At 35.7% G+C, this 23,690-nt stretch overlaps 2 protein-coding genes across 2 annotated transcripts in view; both read right to left on the bottom strand.

Moving 5' to 3' along the window:
* The window catches only part of LOC124638519, a 41,312-nt gene extending 23,472 nt beyond the window's left edge, over window positions 1–17,840 (bottom strand). The window contains exons 1-3 of the mRNA XM_047175492.1: window positions 17,832–17,840; window positions 16,375–17,055; window positions 14,233–15,124 (exon numbers count right to left, since the gene is read on the bottom strand). Coding sequence (XP_047031448.1) covers window positions 14,233–15,124; window positions 16,375–17,055; window positions 17,832–17,840 — 1,582 coding nt within the window. The remainder of the gene's footprint in view (window positions 1–14,232; window positions 15,125–16,374; window positions 17,056–17,831) is intronic.
* A 284-nt stretch (window positions 17,841–18,124) lies between these two features.
* LOC124638518 (axoneme-associated protein mst101(2)-like) lies at window positions 18,125–21,048 on the bottom strand. Its single transcript, XM_047175491.1, has 3 exons — window positions 20,046–21,048; window positions 19,576–19,598; window positions 18,125–19,270 (listed from the first exon to the last, which is right to left on the bottom strand). The coding sequence occupies exons 1-3, from the start codon at window positions 21,046–21,048 to the stop codon at window positions 18,125–18,127; spliced, it is 2,172 nt and encodes a 723-aa protein (XP_047031447.1).
* Between the last annotated feature and the right edge of the window lie 2,642 nt (window positions 21,049–23,690).

Below are 23,690 nucleotides of genomic sequence, written 5' to 3'. Positions count from 1 at the left end.
AATCAAACCTTGAACTTCGCGACCAAGTGTAGGTAACACTTGCAACTTTTACACCATATAGGCCATTCTTGTATTTTATTTATCTATGGGTCCTATGATTTACTTATCATCGCTTCATTCATAGTTTGCCTCACCAACATTGTAACTACAGTAAACAGGTACACTTACTAACCCACAAACCACACAATAACTACATTACATAAGTTAAAAACAACCAGTTAAATTAACCGCAGCGGATAAGCCAGCAGTTAGTTTCACAGTTTTCACTAAAAACGGGTCTCCGTGGGAACTCACCTTCTGCGGGAGGATGCTATGTCGAAGCCGTTAGCTTATATCGACACCGGATCATAATTACTTGGACATAAGTTTTCACTTTAATAAGTATGCGTCTGATAATAGAAAGGGTTGAGATAATTTATGTTTGTGTAGGGCCTGGTTTAGTTTCTCTGTCACCGCTTGCTGTAAAGTCTAGCTTAATTAGCGGCCTGTAAAGTAAGCTGCTGCTATAACATACAAAGTTACCTTGGATCACTGGATCACAGTTTTATTTCATAGTACCTGTTACCCAAAGTTCCTGCCGTAGGATTCAATCTCGTACCCAGATAAAAAGAAGCCCAATTTTTTCTCAAGTCAAGATTAGCGGGTACCAAAAGACCGACAGTTTAGTCTGAAGTGTTCGGGACTCGGAATAAACACCTTATAACTATTTTATATATTCTGATCTACAATCACATCTTACACTATTACGATTGAGGAACACTAATTAAAGATAATTACAGGTTTCATTTGCAAAAGAGAACGTCTTATATGTATGTAGATCTTCAAGACCTTGAGGAATGAAGAGTAGGTAATTGCAAGATTGTGCATTACAGGTAACGTAGACGATTTGTTTTATTTTTTATGAACATTAAGATTATTTGTAATAACGTGTTCATTTTTTGGGGATTTGTAAAATATTGACTATCAATTCTTGAATCTAAGCTATACTTCTAAATCTATATTATGAAGCTGATGAGTTTCTTTGTTTGCTTAACGCGCTAAACTCTAGAACCACAGGGTTGATTCTCTGTGGTAGATAAGCCCATGTATCGGGGATGCCTACAAGCTTAAGGCTTTTAGATCCCACTCCACAAAACTGCTAGCGGAAGCTATTACAATAGGTAATATTTATCATTTCACTTAGTGCTATTTGGGAGTCATATACACTCCTAACAATGTTATTGACTTTGACTTCAATATCCGTTTGCCAATAGCCGCTGGGCTTTGCCCTAACCTCGTAAAAGGAAAAGTTAATGACTTAACTTTCTACTACAGCTATCAGAAGACGGATCATTTATCAAAATTGGTTCAGTGGTTTACGAGATCACGATTGACAATAATTGTCGGATATTGAGAGGAAATCGTCTATCTACTGCAGTTAGTTGGTTCATAGTTAGTGAGACGGTTAGATGTGGTAATTATGTAGTTTACCTCAACGGTTAGTGCGCGGACCGTAATTGCATTCTTAACTAATTAAGTATCTATGAGAATGGCGTTAAAGTGTTCAAGTAGCTGGTAAAAGTGTATAGTCTGAACACCACTATATATAACACCAACGTATATAGAGCCTTCGCGGACCACAGAGTTTTTTTGCCAACTATTGGCCGATCCAGCCTGATCAATGTAATGTGCCTACTTCCATACCTCTATTTACTGATATTGAGCTAGTTCATATTATCGGTCGACTAAGCAGATTGTCGAGCCTCTTACAAGGGTCATAGAAATACATTCGAACGTTACAACTTTTCCTAAAATACGTAAAAATCCCATTCAAATAAAACCATAATCATCTATTACATCGAGTTTACATGCTACAATAAAAAAATGTAATCAGGGACCATACTCTAAAAAGAGCCATTATTTCGTAATGTTCCAAATTATGGTATTTTTTGTATGTTTGTTTAAAGAGTTGTTATGTAATAACCATGACCACATTATCGTGGAATAAGATGTTAATGTAATGGAGAAGAAATTTTATGGTATGGTATTATTTCAAGTGTCTTTTGAAGAAATGGTCAAGTTCGAGAGTGTTAATGCCGTATGAAAATTTTATTGTGCACCATGAAATATTGGAATGATTATTTATTTATGAAAGTACAACATCAATACGTATATAATAAAAAATAAAAAAATCTATTAAAATAATATTTTACAGTTGGAATGCTCATTAAAGTAAACCAATTAATTAAAATAATATTTTCTTCAATAATATAAAATGTAACAGGATGGATAGTTATACCACTGCTTATGCCACCAAGATAGAAGGAAAAAAGTAGTATTTACTGTAAATCCAAACATCTCAGTAGTGTTGGGATAACCTCAAATATTTTATCGACAAATATTACACAACAGACACCGGACAAGTAAATGTCCAGTTTTGTCACCGAGACGACCTTCGAAAACTTTCTAATTCAAATACACATATAAAACCATAAACCACGAGCTTTTATCGAATTTAAGACGAGAGAGACATTGTAAAGATCATAAATTGCTTTATTATATAGATTGTGTTGAGATGCCAGCAATGTCGATAATTATGATTTCTATTTTATGGGCGCGTCTAATTGATAAAGTATTTAATAAATAAAACGCATTGTGTGTTTACAAGTTTGATTAGAATGGTTCAATAAAATGTTGTTTTAATTATTTATTTATTAATTTAATAATAAATAAACTGTAGCCATCTTTTTATATTACAAAGTTGTGTACATTTTTACGGTCATTTTCATTGCAATATGCTCATTCTGAAATTCCTATTAAAACAGAAAAAAATCTTAGTTATGCAACTTGAGTCGTCAACTCGTAAAATAAAAAGATAATTAAATAAATAACATACAAGTTCAACGTCTGATGATATTAAGATAGGTATTTGTATACCCAGAAAAAAAACATTTAAACTTTATCGATATATTAAATCACATCACTATCTTGGGGCATCTCTCTCAAGCGTTTTTTTTAAGCTATTTAAATTATTCGAATAAGGAACATAATCGTTACGTCACATAATTATGGATTATGCATCTGTGGTCAGGTATAACGAGTGTAGAAATGCGGGAGATAAAAAAATAGTAGGTAAGAGATTTGTCGGGACTGCTTTGATGTGATTTAGTGATGTATGTTTGATAATTATATTGGATTATATGAAGGACATATACAATTAAGTCGTCATTTAGATACTTATTTTATAAAGAAGAAGAAGGCATGGCGCGCGGCTAAAAATAATAAATTGGTGTGATGTTAATGATTTATAAAAAGGTGTCGAACGTAAATTATTTATTTATTATCTGCTACTTCAGGTACATAGTGCGGGTTTCATTACACTTTTTGTATATCCAAAATGAAAGATCATTTATTCAAAGTAAACTGAAAATCAGCACTTTTGAATTACAGCACTTTGCCTATACAATTTTTTTAAAAAGATAAACTACTAAATATGGCTTGAAACTGCCGTCAATGACTGAAGTTCTTATCACGTATTAATAACAAAGCAACTGAGATCTTAGCAATAAAATCTACATTCCTAAACTCCACAAAAAATCTCTAAACTCAAAAACAGCACGCAAAACAAGTTTTACTATACAATTATGATGTATTTCTCCATTCATAACTCTAAACGAAAGTGAATCTTCCAACTATTTGCGTACCTCTTAGCGATATAAGAAAAAGTAAAAGTTCTCATTTCCATGACTCTTAAGGCTAAGTCTTAAGGTTCAAAATCGCTTGGCTGTTTGTTTCCAAAATGCCGGTTCTGTTACGTTGTATGTGTTAATTATGGTCTTTGAACATTTAAAACTTTCTCTGAAGGTCGAAGTAATGTTTGTACAACGTAACTAATCTCTAGTTTTGTGTAATTTAATTAGCGGTAATAAGTTTTTAATTGCGATTTACAAGTCGCTATTAGAAGGTTTTTAAGTATCGCTTTTTGTGTTTTATGGTTGATTTTTGTAGAAATACGGACCTAGTAATAAAATTCAAAAATCACATTAATTAGTTACTTTCAGAGTCCGGGATTTTTGTAAGGCGAATGCGGAGCCAAAGCCAACACGCTGAAGCCTTTTTGAGACAACTTTAATGGTGACACAAAACCGACGATTATACCTGTATACAACACTGTAGAAATATATCCAAAGACAATCCCTATTATATAAAATACATGTTTTTTGAAATAGTGTTATTTAAACTGTCTTAAACATACTTAGCAAAAAATATTGACTACCCATAACTAATAATTACTCCCATTCAACTCTAAACACTTTGATTGTTCCACATACGGATCGAACAGACAATAGCACCTTAACGTAGAAATTACAGCTATTATCCAATTGGCTGAATAAATCTACTTATTAAGTTATCAATGATTACACACGTGTTGTATACGGTTATTATAGACTGATGTTTATGAATTGAATGACTTTATTTATTCACGATTTCTTGCTTGCGTGGGCTGAGCAGAGACTTTAGAAATCATGATATTACTTAACCGTATCCCGAGGGAACAACTTCTCGCGTCCTGATGAAAAGTAATTAGCCAATGTTCTTACGCAGGCTTTTGACAATTTGTGTGCCAATTGTCATTGAAATCGATTCAGTAGTTTTGGCGTGAAAGCACGACAGACAGATGAATACTGACCCAGCAGGATCATAATGTGAATAAAAATTGTAAATTAATATTTAGGCAAAATTTTGCCAAAACGGGCTGCCTCTGACTAACACATACTTAAATGTGAAATCTCTTCAGAACTCCTTATTATTACGAAACCATACTAAGGACCTAGTGACTCATACCTCGAAGCAGTACTTCGTTACTTAACTCTAAGCTGAACAAGTACCTAAGAGCGTCAGAGATATGTACCTAATGATATTTGAGCAGTTCTTAATATTGAGTGAAGTTTCAGTGCTAGGCCGTTACTCAATCAAATAAAGGATGCGGTGGAATGACGCATTGAATGACCCCCTTTCAAACTACGCTGAGTTGCAAGGATTTAGTTAAACTTCAGCGTATAATTTACCATAACATTGATTAAATATTATTTTTTTAAACTTTTACTAACAATGAAAGTATTGTTATGCAATAGGTGAATTGTGAAATAACCTGTGTGAGTTTATACAAGGTATCTTATGTATATTTGCATAAGTATATAATACTAGCCGTTTTCCCGCGGTTTCACCCGCGTCCCGTGGGAGCTACTGCCCGCACCGATATAAAATATAGCCTATGTTACCCGCAGATAATATAGCATGGTGAAAGAATATTTAAAATCGGTCCAGTAGTTTTTGAGTTTATCCATTACAATCAAACAAAAAAACAAAGTTTTCCTCTTTATACTATTAGTATAGATATCGGTTCGAACTAACATTAATAGGATGCACTTAAACGTAGGTACAAGCAGTATGTACCAACGTTTACTTATATCAGTTTTTACATGATTTCTAACTGTTAAAAACCTTGACAACAGTAATAAAGGTGAAAAAATATTCTAAGTAGATAGCAAATATTAAAAAAAAAACACGTAACTGCAATAATAGCCAATATACCCTATAAACAGGTTAATAGCTTTTACTTAAATAATGATTGAACGATGAGCAAATAAAGTTTTGAGTGAAAGTTAAGGAAATCGACAGCTCTTCATGGTTGAAAACATTTTGATGTTGATTCGACAAAATGTTTTAAATATTAGGTACGCTTTTCTTTTAGGCTCTTCAAAATTAATGACGTCAAAAAGATTTTCAAGATCCACAATAGTTTTGGCTGCAAGTGAACGCGAAGGAAGCAGTTAACAGGTATGTTGTAACTCTGTAGATTATTTCGTAATTTTATCTTTAAAATCAACGTATAATATCCATCCAAACTCAAACTTAATACTTTAAACTGTACTTTTTCAACATCAAAATCTTAAAGACAACCCCCAAAACGCGCACTCTTCACCACTTCCTATGTTTTTGCTGGAAAGAACAACTGGCACAACAAACTCCGCAGCAACATATCAAACAAAACACATGTACAAGCTAGTTAGTAGCCCACCACGTGTTGTCACGGTCCATTTCACGCAATGTCAAGGCTGCAGCCAGCCAGCCGTGACAATACTGCTAACCCTTGCTTACGTCACTAAGCTATTATTTACGTAATAGAAGACTACATAAATATCTATGTTTTTTTAGAATTACAATTTCTTTTTTTATTTGAGGTCTGGTTTCTAGCCAGTGGAACTACTTCGCATACCCAGATAAAAGAAACCTATAGACTTGATTGAAATCGGATTAGTACTCCCTGAGATACGCTCACGTACACGCACAAACTCTTCAGCTTTACAATATAATTTCAGTATTTCAGGCAAAATAAGTAACTACATCACGTAAGCAATAACTCGAAGATGGAGATACGCTTTTATAATATTATATTTTGGTTTATACCTATTGACTTCTCATCCTTCATCATTCTACTAGGTGCCTCTTACCCAATTATGACAAGTATGGAAGATTTTAGAATCATGCGTGCGTCTGTATGTTTCACAATCTTAGTTAGTAACTTGCACCATTATACATTCTTTATATCTGAATAAATAAATAATTATAAAGTTACCTACGTAAGTATGTATAAAAATTCGCAACACCTACTCTTGAATAAATTGACCTACAATGTTAAAAATATTTCAACATTGGATTCAAGTTTTAAGTGTCACCTTAAATTCTTACGATTTTGGACAATAAACCTGTTGAATTTGTAAGTAAAAGGGACGGTAATGACATACATATTAAACGAATATCTGCATAATTAAATACAGCGTGTGTTCAAATCCTTTTCCTATTGCGTAATGAAGATTTTAAGGCACACTGACGAAAACTTCTTGAATAATATCTTTCTTCTTCTTTTTTCACTATCATATTCTACTTCGAAGATGAGCTGAACAGGGAAACCAAGCAAGAAAAATGACAAAATGGACAGAAAAGAATAAAATAATGCAGAATTTAAACTATTGTAAAAAAACACATTCACAAATAAACTATTTTGGTATAGAATTGTTAGTCAATTTGTGTCCCGCTTTTTTAAATTTCGATAAATACCAAAATCAGTATGTACCGAATAATACCACCATATATAATTAAGTTAAACACACACACATACACAAGTATTATTATAACACATACGCACAAGTCCTTGCACAGTGTTAGGTTAAGGCGGTCTGGTTAATATTGCGGACATGTCCAACCTCATTGGTTAAATCGGAACCCGCCAGTTTTCACTAACACACTGCCCGAGTTACAAGGCTTTAAATATAATATTTTATTTAGTTGAATATAGCCTGAGGTCCTGGGTTTTATGCTCGAGTTGGTCATAGCTTAATTGGAATTTTAAGCTTCTATGTAAAAACGAAAGGGTGTTGTTATAAGTTTGTTGTGTCTGTGGCATTGTATCTTCAGAACAGGTGAACTGATTGCGGTGTACCTAATATCGTTGTTAGTTTGACTTCTTTTTAACTGACTTCCCGAAAAGGAGGAGGTTCTCATTATTATATTTACTCAATAAACTAACAATTTTTTTATCTAACTCAAAAGATTGTATATCGATAACCCGTGATTTTATCTCTATACATTTTATATTTCCGGAATTAAATAATCATAATGATATAAATAAAGTTCGTAGTAAAGGAAACAAAACACATTAAAAATATGTTTCCTCTCAAGAACACTATAAGAAAGTTCATGATTAGAATTAACTTTAGAAATTGGCTTTATTCAGTTTCCTACGAAGCTTTTGTTGGTTTCTCTAAATACCAACAAGTTTTATAACGCGATAAAAACAGAATTATTTTTTTTATTATAACATAAACTTAATAGAGTCTGCAACAAAAATACCTAACACCTAAAACTCCCAAAAGTGACGGACACAACTAAAAACAGGTTTTTTTTTGTTGTTAAGTAATGTTTTTTGCTGACACCACATGTTCAAGATAACCTTATTCTCATAAAAGAGTCTAAAACACACAGCCCATTCTTATCTTTTTCTCATCTTCCTAACACCCAAAACAGACAGAAAGTCACAGCGTATCTTACAACAGTTTTATAAAACAAACTCGACAAACGGGAAGACCCATTCACTGGCGGCGATCGTGCGTAACTTTCGACTCACGGTCCCTTCGTGTCGCAAGAATATACAGAAGTACAATACAAAGTTGGCTATAAGTGAAAATGTATGAAAATAATACTACTGAGCATGAGTGAGGCGCAAAGTGGCGGACTAAATAAGGCACAGATATGTGGACATAATGGAGTCCGAACTAATTGATGGCCGCGGTGGCTGTTCTCACTAAGAGGATGAAGACTTCCCAAAATAATTCTTAACTAGTACATATCTCAATCCACTATCTGTCTTGCATCTTTTTTTTTTTAACGACGTCAAAAATCATCAAATGACCCCTCCCGCTGTGGGTTAGCAGCGGATAAGGAGTGTCAGACTCTTATGGCCAAACTACAAAAACTTTAACCCCTGTTTTACACTTGTCTAATAAAATTTTGGCTGCAAAATGAACCGTATGTCAACGTCATAATTTGTCATTTTTTTTAGACAAGGCATAAACTGACGTTTAAAAGTTTTTGTGGTAAGACGGTTACTGACTAAAAACCGTCGTGTTCCGTCGTAGGCCTTTTATGTACCAGGGCCGCGGTAACTCTTTCGAACAATCCCGGATCTGTCTTGCATCTAAACTTAAAACATCACTGTGCACCAAATATGTTTCTAGTGCCAAACATGGAACACATCGAACTTCGTACATATAAAGACAATGCTGCATCACTTAGCTTCATATCCGTCTTTCTAAAACATATGACAGTAATGGTAATATTTTCCTGGTTCAGCAAAGTGACACTTCTGTGTAATCTGCTCTGTGTCCGCTCTCCGGTCACGACTCGCACCTGTTTCCTGCGTGTCACTCAGGTAGACGGTCTCATCTGTACACTGTCATCCATAGTATCATTTCTATGGACAAATGTTTTTATAATGTGGCGAAAGATGTGATTGCTATTTATAGATTTGTTGTAGTTTTTGTATTGTTGTGATATATTTTGTTTTATGTAGCAGCAGTTTTTTTTTAACTGATAAGAAATACAAGTCTGCCTAAAGGAAGACTGTACTGGAAGACTGGTAGTTGTTGCTGTATATAAGAACTGATGTAAACATAGGCACATAAAAGCTGCTACTCTAATCAAGCAGCAATATTATGTATAATTAATGTAACTATTACATTACAGAAGAAAGGTAGGTATATAGCCTATTTTAATAAAACTTCAATTAAAACATTAGTTGCCATTAAACCATTGAATCTTCTTCTAAATAACATTTGAAATTGCAAATTATTCGCAATAAAATAATGCATTAATCACTTCATTTACTTTCATATTATACATTCAACATTCAGAGTATACATTTTATTGTACAATTAGGCATTTTATGACATTTATGCGAATTTATGACATAATTGTATACATTGTATGTCAGATTAATGTTTGCAAAAATGAGTGATGTTTTTCGAAATTACACTTTCTCTGTTGTAATGTTACATCATTTAATTGTTTGAACTTTGTATAACGTGTGAATTATTGTACATAATTAAAAATTATGTTAGTTCTGATAGAAGTTGAAAGGAGGATAAAGGTGAATCTATTATGAAATATACTGTTTCTGTTTTGCATAACGGCACGAGAGTTATTCGTCGTACCCCATGTTTTAACTATTAACATTTGATTGATGATCTATATCGCTTTGTTCATATTTTTGTATCACTCGGTAAGTGAACACAAAAATATATTTAGAGAATTCTAAACAATCGATTCTGGTTATTCAAATCCAATTTCAAATACATATTTAATTCGCAAAGTTTTCTTTGTACATTTCACACCAACTAACAACAATAAATGACTTGATTAGATTTGACTAACTTTGCATTTCTTTTGTTCGTAAGATATTGCTAAAATTCAGTACTATTCGTTTTACCGTAGTAAAACTATTAACAAAACCGTAGACTCGCGTGAGACGTCAAAGAACTGCAGAAATACAAAGCTATTTGAGCAGACTGTATTTATTTAGCGATGAAGAAAACACTAGCAGATTAAACTGAGAGATCTATAAACTACAGTTTCGCAATGAAGACGGTTTCTAAAACATTGCGCACAATCACCGACCTTGGCATTTCATTAATTATCAAAAAATACATACAATCTAATCTCTTGCCTATTTAGCAACTTTCCTATACATATGCATTAATGTATAACGCTCTTACTTCTCGCTGTTTACGCTGTTCAAGGTCTCGGGTTCAATTCCCAGGTTAAACATTTACGTATGTAATTACACAACATAAACTAGAACATTTTTGTATATTTTTAAATGTTATGTATAATTTTGTATTAAGTAGGTAATTGAATTTATTGACTGTTATAGATACATATAATTATTTATTATCTAATATTAACAGACACAAATATAACGACTTACGGACGATATTAATAATTTACTTTCTCAACGTGCAAATCTTATTGATATATTCAAAAAAATCTGAGTCATATTAATAAAAAGATCATTTCAAATAAATAATTATTTTATTTATTTTATTTTTCATTTCAAATAAATAATATGAATTTTAACATGCGCTATTATATAGGATTTATTGCTGTGAATGACGTCAATTAGCGTAATTGCATTTATGCAAACGGCCGCCTTATGCATTTGTGTTGCATAAACCTGCAGCCGGAAGTCTGAAGATGTAATTATTTACGTGTCTCGAGAGATGAGAGGATGGCTAGAGGTTAATGCCATTTGTGGCCTAGTTTTCGTTAGAAACGTTTTTTTATACTTTTAATGGTAATCTTGCAAATCAAAAATAGCGTCAGTAACATGATTATGTCGAATAAAATAAATAATTAAAAAATATAGTTTCATAAATATAGTATTTTAGATTATATAAATTGAATTTCATAATTTTACTAACATATATTTTGTCTATATTCCACAATATGAAAAAATATAAACACCATTAAAATATGACATAATTCCCATCCGCATATTACATTAGGACTCCAAACACTAACTCAAGCAAGTCATAGAGAGTGGACATCATAACGAGTTGTATAATACAAATGTATAAATGTATATACCATGTATAAACGTAAAGTAAATAGGTGAAAACTCGACGTGTTGCGAGCACCTTCGGCGCGCGCGTCGATGTCTTTTGCACGGAGGAGTTCCGTTCGCAAAACGAACCGACCTACTTTTGCACATACATTTTTGAACTTTTACATAACTTTTGTAGGAATCATCTAGAGTTGTCAAACGGTACAATGTATAAATTCATATTTATAATGTATAATTTCATTCATGATTTTAGTTGTAATAAAAATAAATGAAAAATACCTACGATAATGTACGAGAACTAAGTTTTAGACGCAGGTGAAATTTTTGCATTCGATAATAATTTACATTCGCTCACAAATGAATAATACATTTTAGAACTTTATGTAAATTGTTGGGTTTTTATTTGCATGTATAAGTTATGGGTTTTCGAAAATCTCACTTCAATCAGGCTTATGTATTTCAATTAGGTATGTACAAATTGTAGTTGAAAGCAGTTTTTTGCGGCGACAGCTTTATAAATAGAAGTCTTGCTATAGAGAGAAATTGAACGGTCAAGCGTTATTTTTAGGTAGAGTTTTCTATGCTACTACTTTTACACATGTATCGTGCTTGAAGAATATTTATTTCTAGGTTTATGATGATGTATTCCTGATAATAGTATTCATAGATTTTTTTAATCTTTTACTTTACACTTAGTAAAGATTTTAAAATAAATTATCACGCAATTTCTCACACACAACTATAACTGCGGGAGCAAAACAGACACACGCAAAATCATTCATTTTCTCTTCAACCTTTGACACAAAACTCCACACTTCAAAATTGGACACAAACCCACTTTTACGACATCAAAAAAAAACATTACACTTTAACACAAAAAAATCGACCGACTTTCACAAAAAAAAAAATTTCAAAAAGTCACTCAGCAAAAAAAATTTTTTTGGAACTTACCCAAAATAAAAGCCTCATTTTATCCATACACAGCACTATAATGTTTAGTTAGTGGAACCGTCACTGCACATGCGCGAGGGATCGCGCGTCTCCTGCGACTGAAGGTAGCGGCGACGAGCGGAGCCTCCCCGCCGAACAACCTTCACATTACTTGTGTATTATGTAAACTTGAAAAAGCGCAAGTGCATTATGCCTGAGGATGGATTTTTTGTGTTGTTTATTGAGTAATTATAGGTTTTGGTGAATTCGAATTAATTGATGAATTTATTTGAACTTTTTACTAAAAAGTAAAAATAACATGTATATTTCTTTACACTAAATACATTAATTGTTCCTTACCAGCGTTGGTAAGAAACAATTAATGCGATGCTGAACTGGAACTATTTGCAATGTGCTATATCAATAAATTTTAATGTTTTTTTATTTATTTATAAATATTTTTTTCTTTTTTTTGGTAATGTTGGTGCTAGGATAAGGCCCTACGTATATTCTTACATAAATAAGTCTTAATATCTTAGTAAATTTTATCTGGCACAGATTCATAGCAATAAATTCCGAGGATGGATTAAATGAATTAGCTGCGCCCTGAGTTTCCACCCAAATCATAAGGCAAGTGCTAGCCACACCCTGATTAAAAAATACCTCTAACCTTTCTCTGGCTCATGACTATCTGTGTACGTAAAATACTGGACCCATTTAAATAAAATTTGATACACAGATAACATAAGACATAGGCTACTTTATTTCTTTTATCCGGGTGCGAGAGGAAGTTCCCTTGGTAAGCGAGTGGGACCGTTGGAAACACTATTAGATACAGATAAAAGATAAAAAAAAAAGTATATGAGATAAAATAATTAATTGATATCCTTTTAGACTTTCCTGCTTTCAAATAAATTTGTGTCAAGGTACAAACGAATAAATTGTTCGGAAGCAGCAATTATCTTAATATAAGAACATAAGAATAAGAATATAAGAACTAAATAAAACGTCTTCGATAATCCACTCAAATTACATTAAGAGGTTTAGCAAGGTTACTGTTTAATACTTACTTGAATTTAAATCTTAGCCATGTAATAATATAGTAAATAATTGGATAGGCTGGTGCTTATTATTTCTTCCTCTCGTTGCACAAAGTCCGAATCTAACGCGAACGAAGTCCCTGGCAGAAGCTAGTACGAAAATAAAAGTCTATTACTTCGTATGCCAAGTTACGACAGTCAAGCCCGAGTTCACTCCTACTTGATAATCTTGCCGGGGCTGCGGGATTGTTCGAAAGAGCTACCGCGGCCCTGGTACATAAAAGGCCTACGACGGAACACGACGGTATTTAGTCAGTAAGAGTCTGACACTCCCTCTTGCACCCACAGCGGGAGGGGTTAAATGTGGTTAAATACTTTGGGAAAAAACAGCAATTTAAGGAGACTTACAGAATTTTAAGTATAACGTTAACCAAAACAAAGCAACGGCTAAATTGTGACACATTAAAATTTACCACGGTGCACCCCACCAAACATCAATTGTTAGCCATGCAATGGGAATTTATGAGTTCACAAGTTTTTATAAAATGCTGCTTAAAGTAAAAACAATTTCTCCAACGAAAGAACCTAAAAAAAAATAATTATAAAAGGAGCTATAATGTTTAAGTTTTGAGAATATCTAACGCTTATATATGTATGTGAAACATGTGATCTCTTAAAAGGCTAATCAGATTTTGATAAACGGAAAACTAAGGGTTATCTTCTATATCTTGGCTTCTTAACTTCTTTTTTTGTGATAAGAGATAAGCTGCGAGAATATTAATATGAATTATTAATCATTGATATATACGTAAATGCTTTTTAATGATAATTCCATTTGACGGGAATCTAGATTAGCGGGTGCTATATAAGCAATATTATGATTTATGGATCATTTTATGTATAAATAATAACCATAGACATAATTAATGCATTGGATTGTTTCGTATGTATGAAGGAATAAATGCATTGGTTTGTTTTATATTCGAAGTCATCGCCCAAAGAGACAATAAAAGGTTTTCCAAATAAGTTTTTAATAATAATCGATAACATCAAACATCACAAAGTACGATACATACGTCACAAATGCATATTATTTTTTACACTTGGGCTTTTGGGGCCCGCTTATTTTTCCGCAGTAGTCTTTCTTTTTCGAAGCCGGGTGGGGCCGAGGCTTAATAAGTGCGCGACAGGTCTTCTCAGAAGCACCACTCTTATCTTTCTTGGCTTTACCTCCACCTCCACACGGATATGTTCTCCGTCCGCCGGCAGGTTTATTGAGCTCCTCAGGTTTCTTGACCCTCTTTCGAGGACAGGCACTTAAAGATGTACGAGCCTTCTTCCAAGGAGATGGACCTTTACTACTCTTCCAAGCGTCGTTTGAAGGCAAATTCTTTTGAGGAGCACAAGCTTTACGTCTTCTATCTCCTTTTGGACAACAATCTTTTTTTACTATCTTCTTCTTCTTCTTCTTAGGGGGACAAACTGGACGGTCACCTCCCTGTTTCTCCTGTTTCGGTATAGAATTTCTCCTTCGAAAGGGATAAGCAGGACCAGCTTTCAGTCTTCGTTTTTTTGTAGGGATATTTCTGACTTTTTTTCTAGGGCCACACTTCGACTGCCTTTTTTTCCTTACTGTCAAGGGCTTAGCTCTGCAGACGATGTCGGGATCGTCGGGCCGTTTACCACCAGAACACGAGCATTTAGATGAGAAACGTCTATAAAAGTTCAGTGGTACAACAAAACTGCATTTTCTCTTACGAAACAGGCTAATTGTGGGCTTGGCGAAGAGGTGCTCTTCGCAAGAAGTTTTTATTTTCACCTGCTGCTGCGTCGTGTCGGGGCAGCTGACAGTCTTCTTATTGAACCCCTTCACATCATAGTCCGATGTTGGGGCTCCAGACGGATATTGCAGGTTCTGTGTATCATAGAAGAAGTTGCAGCTCGACTCCCAGGAACCGCCTTTGCAAGGGGTGTAGGCCGGAATAATGTGCACCTGAAAAAGAGTAGCTTGATTATCGCATTGAGCATTAAACTAGCATCCTAAGATTTCGATATCTAATAAGTGAATATTATTACAAAGCATTCATCTCTTTGTAGTGTAAGATTGTAAGTAAGAAAAGCAATAGTACGTTTCCTCCCGGGCACAAAGGGGTGTAACTCCCACCAAATTCCAGAATCCGGGCTGCCTGGCAAGTTTCTGAAAACCCACAACCCAGCGCCCGGAGCACAGCACTCGCGCTTGCGATTATAGTAGGCCAACGAGGAGTCGCAGAAACATAGGAGCAGATACGCATTCGAGCACAAGTATACGCAAGTGGTCGCCCTCCAGAATCCATTTTACATGAAGGCCCAATTTCTCCAGCAGTCGTTAAGTAATCAGTCCGTGACACCTACTTCTTGTCCGAGCTTGCTTTGGTAACCAAGATCATTAGGAACAAAGGTCCCAAATAAAATAATCTTAGATCCATTTACACCGACAATAAATGTCCGTTTTCCAGAGAGTTTTCCTTAATTCTAGGAAATATGTAGTTGGTTGGTGAAAATGGACCTCAGAAGTCCGTGAGTAGGTTTGAAATGAGATCTTAAGTATGTTTATAAAAGCGAATGTATCGTCTGTTCGTTCGTAGGTTAAATTGCAACGGTTAAACAGCTTATCTGATTTTGATATGCGGAAGACAGAAATATTACACCTACTACAGACAAATATATCGAAAAAAGTATCAATTTGTTGATGTAAAAAAATAACGCATTATGTTAATTCACTGAACTATTGTCTAGATTATGAGTGTGAATCAAGTTAAATAAACATAATTATTCAATAAAACATGAACAAGATATTACTCATGAATGCCTACCATTATGTGATTAAAGATGGTTTGTTCCGCATTATTTAAGTCTTAAAAGACTAATAAAAAACCGAATGTTCCCAAAAGGGGTTTAATTATTCTTAATGACACGAATCAATAGCTTTCAAATAAATAACATGTTTATGGTAGTAAAGAAACATCGAATAGGAAACACATATTATTTTTTACACTTGGGCTTTCCGTTTTTGCTTTTTCTTCCACAGTAGTCCGTCATCTGCTTCTTCTTCTTCTTTGCAGGACGGCCGGAAGACCTGATGAATGCACGACATCTCTTCTTAGAACCACGCTTCTTTCCTTTCTTGACTTTACTTTTGTAAACTCCTGCACATGGATATTTTCTCACTACCTTGGTAGATCTCTTAACGCACTTTCTTACACAAGGTTTCCGACCCTTTTTCCGAGGACAAGTTGGACCTAAACTACTCTTCCATCGTCCTTTTGAAGACAATTTTCTAGTTTTCTTTCGAGCGCAAAGTTTACGTCTTTTATCTCCTTTAGGACAGCAATCTTTTTTCAGCAGTACCCTCTTCTTCTTCTTAGGGGGACAAACTGGACGATAAAGGCTTTTAGCTTCCGTTTTCGATTTCACTGCAGGATAATCTTTAATTATCGTTTGAAAGTGATAAGCTGGACCTTTACCTTTCTTTTTTCGGCCTTTTCGCCCTTTCGAAGTACAAACTTTGACTTTCTTTTTGGGGCCCCAAGCGGAGTGCCTTTTCTTTCTTATTTGTACTGGCCTAGGCTTACTTCTGCACACTTTGTCGGGATCGTCGGGCCTTCCGCCTTTCTTAGGACATTTAGAGGAGAAACGTCTATAAAAATTCAGGGGTACAACAAAAGTGCATTTTTTCCTGTAAAACAGGCTAGTGTTATGCTTGAACTCCTCTTCGCAAGAATTTTCTATTTTCACCTGCTGCTGCGGCTTCTTATCGAACTCCTTTACATCTAATTTTGGGGTTCCAGACGAATATTGCAGGTTCTGTGTATCATAGAAGAAGCTGCAGCTCGACTCCCAGGAACCGTCTTTGCAAGGGGTGTAGGCCGGAATAATGCGCACCTGAAAAAGAGTAGTTTGATTATCGCATTGAGCATTAAACAAGTATCCTAAGATTTCGATATCTAACAAGTGAATATTATTACAAAGCATTCATCTCTTTGTAGTGTAAGATTGTAAGTAAGAAAAGCAATAGTACGTTTCCTCCCGGACACAAAGGGGTGTAACTCCCACCAAATTCCAGAATCCGGGTTGCCTGGCAAGTTTCTGAAAACCCACAACCCAGGGCCCGGAGCACAGCACTCGCGCTTGCGACTATAGTAGGCCAACGAGGAGTCGCAGAAACATAAGAACAGAAAGGCAAACATAGTTCTCGCTAAACTCAATGGCGGTCGGCGACTATATAATTTCCGAGCACAAATGTACGCAAGTGGTCGCCCTTACATTTCAGTGGTTTCCAGAATCCATTTTACATGAGGACCCAATTTCACCGGCACTCGTTTAATCAGTCCGCTAAAAGACAACTTAGAATTTTTGTGAAACCTACATCTTGTCCAAAAACCTGTTATCTTGCTTTGGTTACCAATCTCTTAATAACTAGTCTTAAAATAAAATGTTTATCATCGACATTTTAAGTTTTCTTTTACAGTTTCTTTTCCTTAGTCATAGAAACTGACCCGTTAGTAAAAATGTTTTTTGTTGCTTAGTTTAAATTAAGACCTTAGCTATGTAATGTAAAAATATGGAAGTATGTTCTGTTTGTTTGTATGTCAGGCTGGAACGATTAAACTGCTGATCCGATTTTAATATACGATACGATGAACTGAGAAATGGTTTACTATATACATTTTGGATCTGCATGCATTTTCACACCATCTACCACATGAGAGAAGCTGCGAGAAAAGTGGAAAAGGAAAAAAGTGTTAATTATTCGGTTATAATAAAATCCTTCTGATTAATGCATTGCAGATTGGTTTGTTTCGAATCAATAATCATCGCCCAGTAAAATGTGCATAACAAAACAGGTTTTTATAAAGAAATATGTTTTTAATTACTCAAACTCACGAGAAACAATAGTTTCACAATGACATTTTCTGGACAGCAAAAGAACATCACAAATACAAGCACATCATTATTTACACTTGGGCGGCGACGGCATGCCTTTTGGTGGGCACTTGCTCTTCTTCGCGTCCTCCTTCGGCTTTGGATGTATAGGCTTGAGAAGTGCACGACAGTCCCCAGAACCACCACCCTTCCCTTTCTTCCTAGCTACAGCTCCACACACAGGTCTGCTGCTACTGCCTGTCTTTTTTGGTGGGCAATTTACAATTTTCTGTTTAATACAACCTTTACCTTTTTTCCCTTTTGGGAGACAACCTTTAACTTTCTTCGGTTTAGGGCAAACTGTACTTCTACCACCCCCCTTTTTCCCTTTCCCTTTTGGCGGACAATCTTTTACTTTCTTCTGAGCGCCACAAACTGAACCTTTGCCTCTACTTTTCCCTTTCCCTCTTGGAGGGCAATCTTTAATTTTCTTTTGAGGGGGACAAATTGAACCTTTGCCTCTCCTTTTCCCTTTACCTTTTGGTGGGCAATCTTTAACTTTCTTTTGAGGGGGACAAATTGAACCTTTGCCACCTTTTTTCCCTCCTTTTGAGCCACATTTAACTTGAGGCATTTTAGCAGGACAACCCATCCCTTTTTTCCCTCCTTTTGAAGAACGACCGGAACCTTTTGAAGAACGACCACAAACTTTTGAATATTTACGGGAACCTTCTGGACCACATTTAACTTGAGGTATTTTAGCAGGACAACCTATACCTTTTCCTCCTTTTCTCTCTCCTTTTGAAGAACCACCAGAATCTTTTGAAGAACCACCGGATCCTTTTGAACCACATTTAACCTGAGGTATTTTAGCAGGACAACCCATACCTTTTCCTCCTTTTGAAGAACCACCAGAATCTTTTGAAGAATCACCGGAACCTTTTCCTTTTTTAGGAGAGCATTTAGAGGAAAAATGTCTATAAAAGTTCAGGGGTGTAACCAAATTGCACTTTTTCCTATGAAACAGGCTAGTTTTTGGCTTGAACACCTCTTCGCAAGCAGTTTTAACATTCAGAGTGTAAGAACAGGTGATGGCCTTCTTATTGAACCCCTTCGCATCTTCGTTTAATTTAGGGGTCAGGAGTGTGTATAGGCTCTGTGTGTCATAAAAGGAGCTGAGGGTAGTCTTCCAAAAAAGGCTAATACTCGAGGTGTCGGCCAAAATGATGAGTACCTGAAAAAGAAAAGCTTCATTATCGGATTGAGCAATAAACTAATGCTAGTTTAGGATGATGATATCCTAAGTTGGATCTTAATCGTTCCTTAAGCGTTCCCAGCTAATTGTTTCCATCGTTCGAAAATATATCAAACATCAAATAATAATTCATGCCAGATTGTTCAACCCCTAGCACTTAATATAGACAAGAATTCAAGCGTGATGACTTGGTTTAATCAAAGTTTGTTTGCGAAAATATTTTATATCAATAAACAGGCCTTGCAAAATATTGTTCCACAATACTTTCTAATTCGGACACTCACTTGTTGCTGCTGCAGTATGTGTGCTGCTTGGATTCAAGAATGATATAGTATTCTAGCTTACTGCAATGAGTATTTAACGTATCACAAGAAGGTAGAAGGTACTCCAAAGCTTACTTTATTTCGATGTGAAGTTTGAATTTGATATCTTAAAACTGTCACGTTTCTTCACCCCTCCGTCGGCAGTTTCACAAAAATTTACGCAATAAAATCAATGTGTTACATTTTCCAACATGCATTTAATTGTTTCAAAATCACGAGTGACAATAAGTTCAAAATCACATTTTTTTTTTAACAACATAATGTTGTAATTAGTTGAATATGTCAACATGTTAGGTAGCACTTCTTCTTCAGTTGGTTGTCCGACTTGGATCACTTCGACGAATAGGAGCGAGGCTTCTGAGCTGGACGACCGCTCGGTTTCGAAGAACCAGTACTCTTCGTTGATTACTTGCCTCTCGGAGGGCATTTACCCTTAGAAGAGCCACTACTTCCTCCTTTAGACTTGCACTTCGAAGGGCATTTAGATTTCGAAGAACCAGCACACTTCTTTTTGCATTTAGATTTCGAAGAAGAACCCTTCGGTTTGCATTTAGATTTCGAAGAAGAACGCTTCGGTTTGCATTTTGACTTCGAAGAAGACCGTTTAGGTTTGCATTTAGATTTGATTTTCCCTCTCGGAACGCATTTGCGTTTCGAAGAACGAGTCCCTTTAGATTTGCATTTAGATTTAGAACGAGAACGTTTAGCTCCGCATTTGGATTTCGAACGAGAACGTTTTGGTTTGCATTTGGATTTCGAACGAGAACGTTTAGCTCCGCATTTGGATTTTGAAGCAGACCGTTTCGGTTTGCATTTAGATTTCGAAGCAGACCGTTTCGGTTTGCATTTGGATTTCGAACGAGAACGTTTCGGTTTGCATTTAGATTTCGAACGAGAACGTTTAGCTCCGCATTTAGATTTCGAAGCAGACCGTTTAGGTCCGCATTTAGATTTCGAAGAAGCCCGTTTCGTCTTGCATTTAGATTTGATTTTCCCTCTCGGAACGCATTTACGTTTCGTAGAACGACCTCCTTTTGAGCCGCATTTAGATTTCTTAGTCTTCTTCGAGCCGCAGCTTGACTTTGACGGAGAGCCGGAACCTTTCTTGGGGGGGCATTTAGAGGAGAAACGTCTATAAAAGTTCAAGGGTACAACAAAAGTGCTTATTTTCCTATTACACGGGTCATTTTTAGGTTTAGACTTCCCTTCGCAAGAAGATCCATTTTTCACCTGCGGCCGCGGAGCGTCTGAACAGCCACTAGTGTCCGGACAAGGATCGGGACAGGTACAGTCGACTACGTTGGGGTCGTCGGGCTCCTTCTCTTCAACCTCCACTTTAGGGCTCGGAGGTGGGCATTGTGGATTCTTCTTGTCATAGTAGAAGCTGTAGCTGGACTGCCAAGGACGGGTTCTGCCTGGGGTGCCGGGAATCATATGCACCTGAAAAACAATAGTGATGATCGTATTGAGCAATAAAGTGTGATAATTGTATGATCTTTGTCGTTCGTTCGGCGATCCCAGCCTGTTGTTACTCTCAAACCTTCCAAAAATATGTCAAGAAGCAAACTCCACCCCGCAGCCCCGTTATGAAATAGTCAATTTGACATTTATTACAAAATGGCAACTTTTATTTTGATTTTCCATTTACCTAATGGTACAAAATCTGTTTTTTTTCTTACCGTATCAAGCCATTTTCCGGGCAGCGGTATGTCCGAAGCTATGCGTTTCAGAGACCGGCTCCCCGGCGCCGGTGTCAGTGCAAGTCTAGCATAGTCTAAATTGTTTCTTCTTACGTAGTCTTGCTTGTAATACTTGCAATCAGGTCGACGCAGAGGAATCGACCTCGGTACGACTAAACAAGAGAAACCATTGTGGATCTTAGATTCATGACCTAAGACGTCACTAAAGTTCTGGAAGCTAGTTGTTATATTTTTTACGTTTAATTTAATTCTTGTAGACATATTCAAAATAAATAATATAAACTATAAAAAATTTATAAAAAAATGTCACTGCATGATTTTGTTCAGCACATTGGAACACGTCAATAAGAATAGAAAAAGATGAAATGCGAGGTCATTGCGTGCCGATGATGTATAAAAACAAAAAGTTTTTATGTTTTTTATACAGGCCAGTATCCTAGGTAGTTAACACTAGCTGTGTCCGCGGGTTTGCTCGACATTTAGTTCATATTTCTTGGTATTCATGAATTTACTTTATATTTTTATGAACGTGGATAAAAGAGTAGTATCTACAACTGGTGAATTTTCTGATCGACTTTTTGTAGGCCTTTATGTACTTTTTCTTTCTAAAGCAAATAAGATTATCGGACATGGGCTGGTAGCTTTATCGTACTACCAGTAGGTTACTGACACTATCAATCGATATTATATCGAAGTATGTTGCATTTGCACAAAAAAATGACACATGAAAAAAATTTTAGAGCGAGCCTGGCTTTTAGCACATATGATGTTTTATTTATTTATTTATTTGGCAAAAGCTACTAAGTCAGAAGCCAATAAGTCTGACGCCCGTCTAACCAAGAGGTATCGGGTTGCCCGGGTAACTGGGTTGAGGAGGTTTGATAGGCAGTCGCTCTTTGTAAAACACTAGCACTCAGCTGCAGCCGGTTAGACTGGAAACCGACCCCAACATAGTTCGGAAAAGGCTCGGGAGATGATGATGTTTGTGGACACCCCAACATAACACAACTTCAAACTTTCAATACACCTCATTATTTCAATAAAGAAAAAAAACTGGCCAAGTGCGAATCCGACGCGCTCACTAAAGGTATCCTACAAAAATCACTTTTGTTGTATGCGATCCCTCTAAAATTCTTATTTTATTATAGCTTTATACCATATTTGTTGTTAAAGAGGCAACGAACATATATCATCTAATGAATTTTTCAGCTATATAATCTATTCATGAGATACAGTCTGGTGACGGATGGACAGACAGTGAAGTCTTAGTACCTAATAGGATCGCGCTTGGGCGAGGAACGCTAAAATATCAGTGCCTTGATTACAGTGCAATTGAGTGACACAATGAGTATCATCTAGAATGTAACATACATACATTCATCATTCATCATCAGCCTATCGCAGTCCACTGCTGGACATAGGCCTCTCCAAGTGCACGCCACTGAGATCTATTTTCGGCTTCTCGCATCCAGCTCCTGCCAGCCGTCTTGCGCAAGTCATCACTCCACCGTGCCTGAGGACGTCCTACACTACGTTTGCCGAGGCGTGGTCTCCACTCTAGAACTCGTTTACCCCAACGGTTATCGGTTCTTCGGCTAATACAATAAAACATACATACGTACATACAGATATATTATATCGATGTTCACAAAATATTGGCGCAACAATATGTCAAGCGACACTAGGCACACTGTATTTTATGTTGCGGTCAAAGTTCAACGCGGGTTGCTAGTAACAGTATTGTATGATGACTTATGCATATTGCTGGATTGATTATGATGAAATTGTATGGATGTGCTATTGGAGCGTTTGATTGGCTTGCTTCAAAATATGAGGTTGAATATGCATTGTAAATGTAATTGGATTATTGTAGGCTCTGAGAAATTATAATTTTGTGATCACAACCTCTGTGGCAGTCATTACGGTAGTCTGACGTCTAGTTTGACAGCCAGTCTTACCAAGAAGTATCGGGTTGCCCGGGTAACTGGGTTGAGGGGGTCAGATAGGGAGTCGCTCCTTGTAAAGCGCTGGTACCTACTCAGCTGGATTAGGTGGTGACTGGAAGCCGATCTCAACATAACTTGGAAAAAGTCAGATCAAAATGTTTTACATTTTTACTATTGACCATTTTATGATTTTTGTTCCGTCATTCTTCGCAGCAGCGATTGTAAGATTAGCTATGAACTCTGCAAAAATCTATAGGTTGTAACGTTGTACTTTGCTAGCTTTAAGAATAGGTTAGAAATTAAATAAAGTAGAAATATTTACAATACAATTATTCTAAAATTAATAAAACACCTAAATTAAACTAAACTAAATATAATAAAAAATTATAATATATTAAAATTAACATAATTCATATACGGAACCCAATAT

Source organism: Helicoverpa zea, chromosome 17 (genome assembly GCF_022581195.2).
Source record: "Helicoverpa zea isolate HzStark_Cry1AcR chromosome 17, ilHelZeax1.1, whole genome shotgun sequence".
Classification (NCBI taxonomy): domain Eukaryota; kingdom Metazoa; phylum Arthropoda; class Insecta; order Lepidoptera; family Noctuidae; genus Helicoverpa; species Helicoverpa zea.
This window is presented reverse-complemented; position numbering and strand designations above follow the sequence as displayed.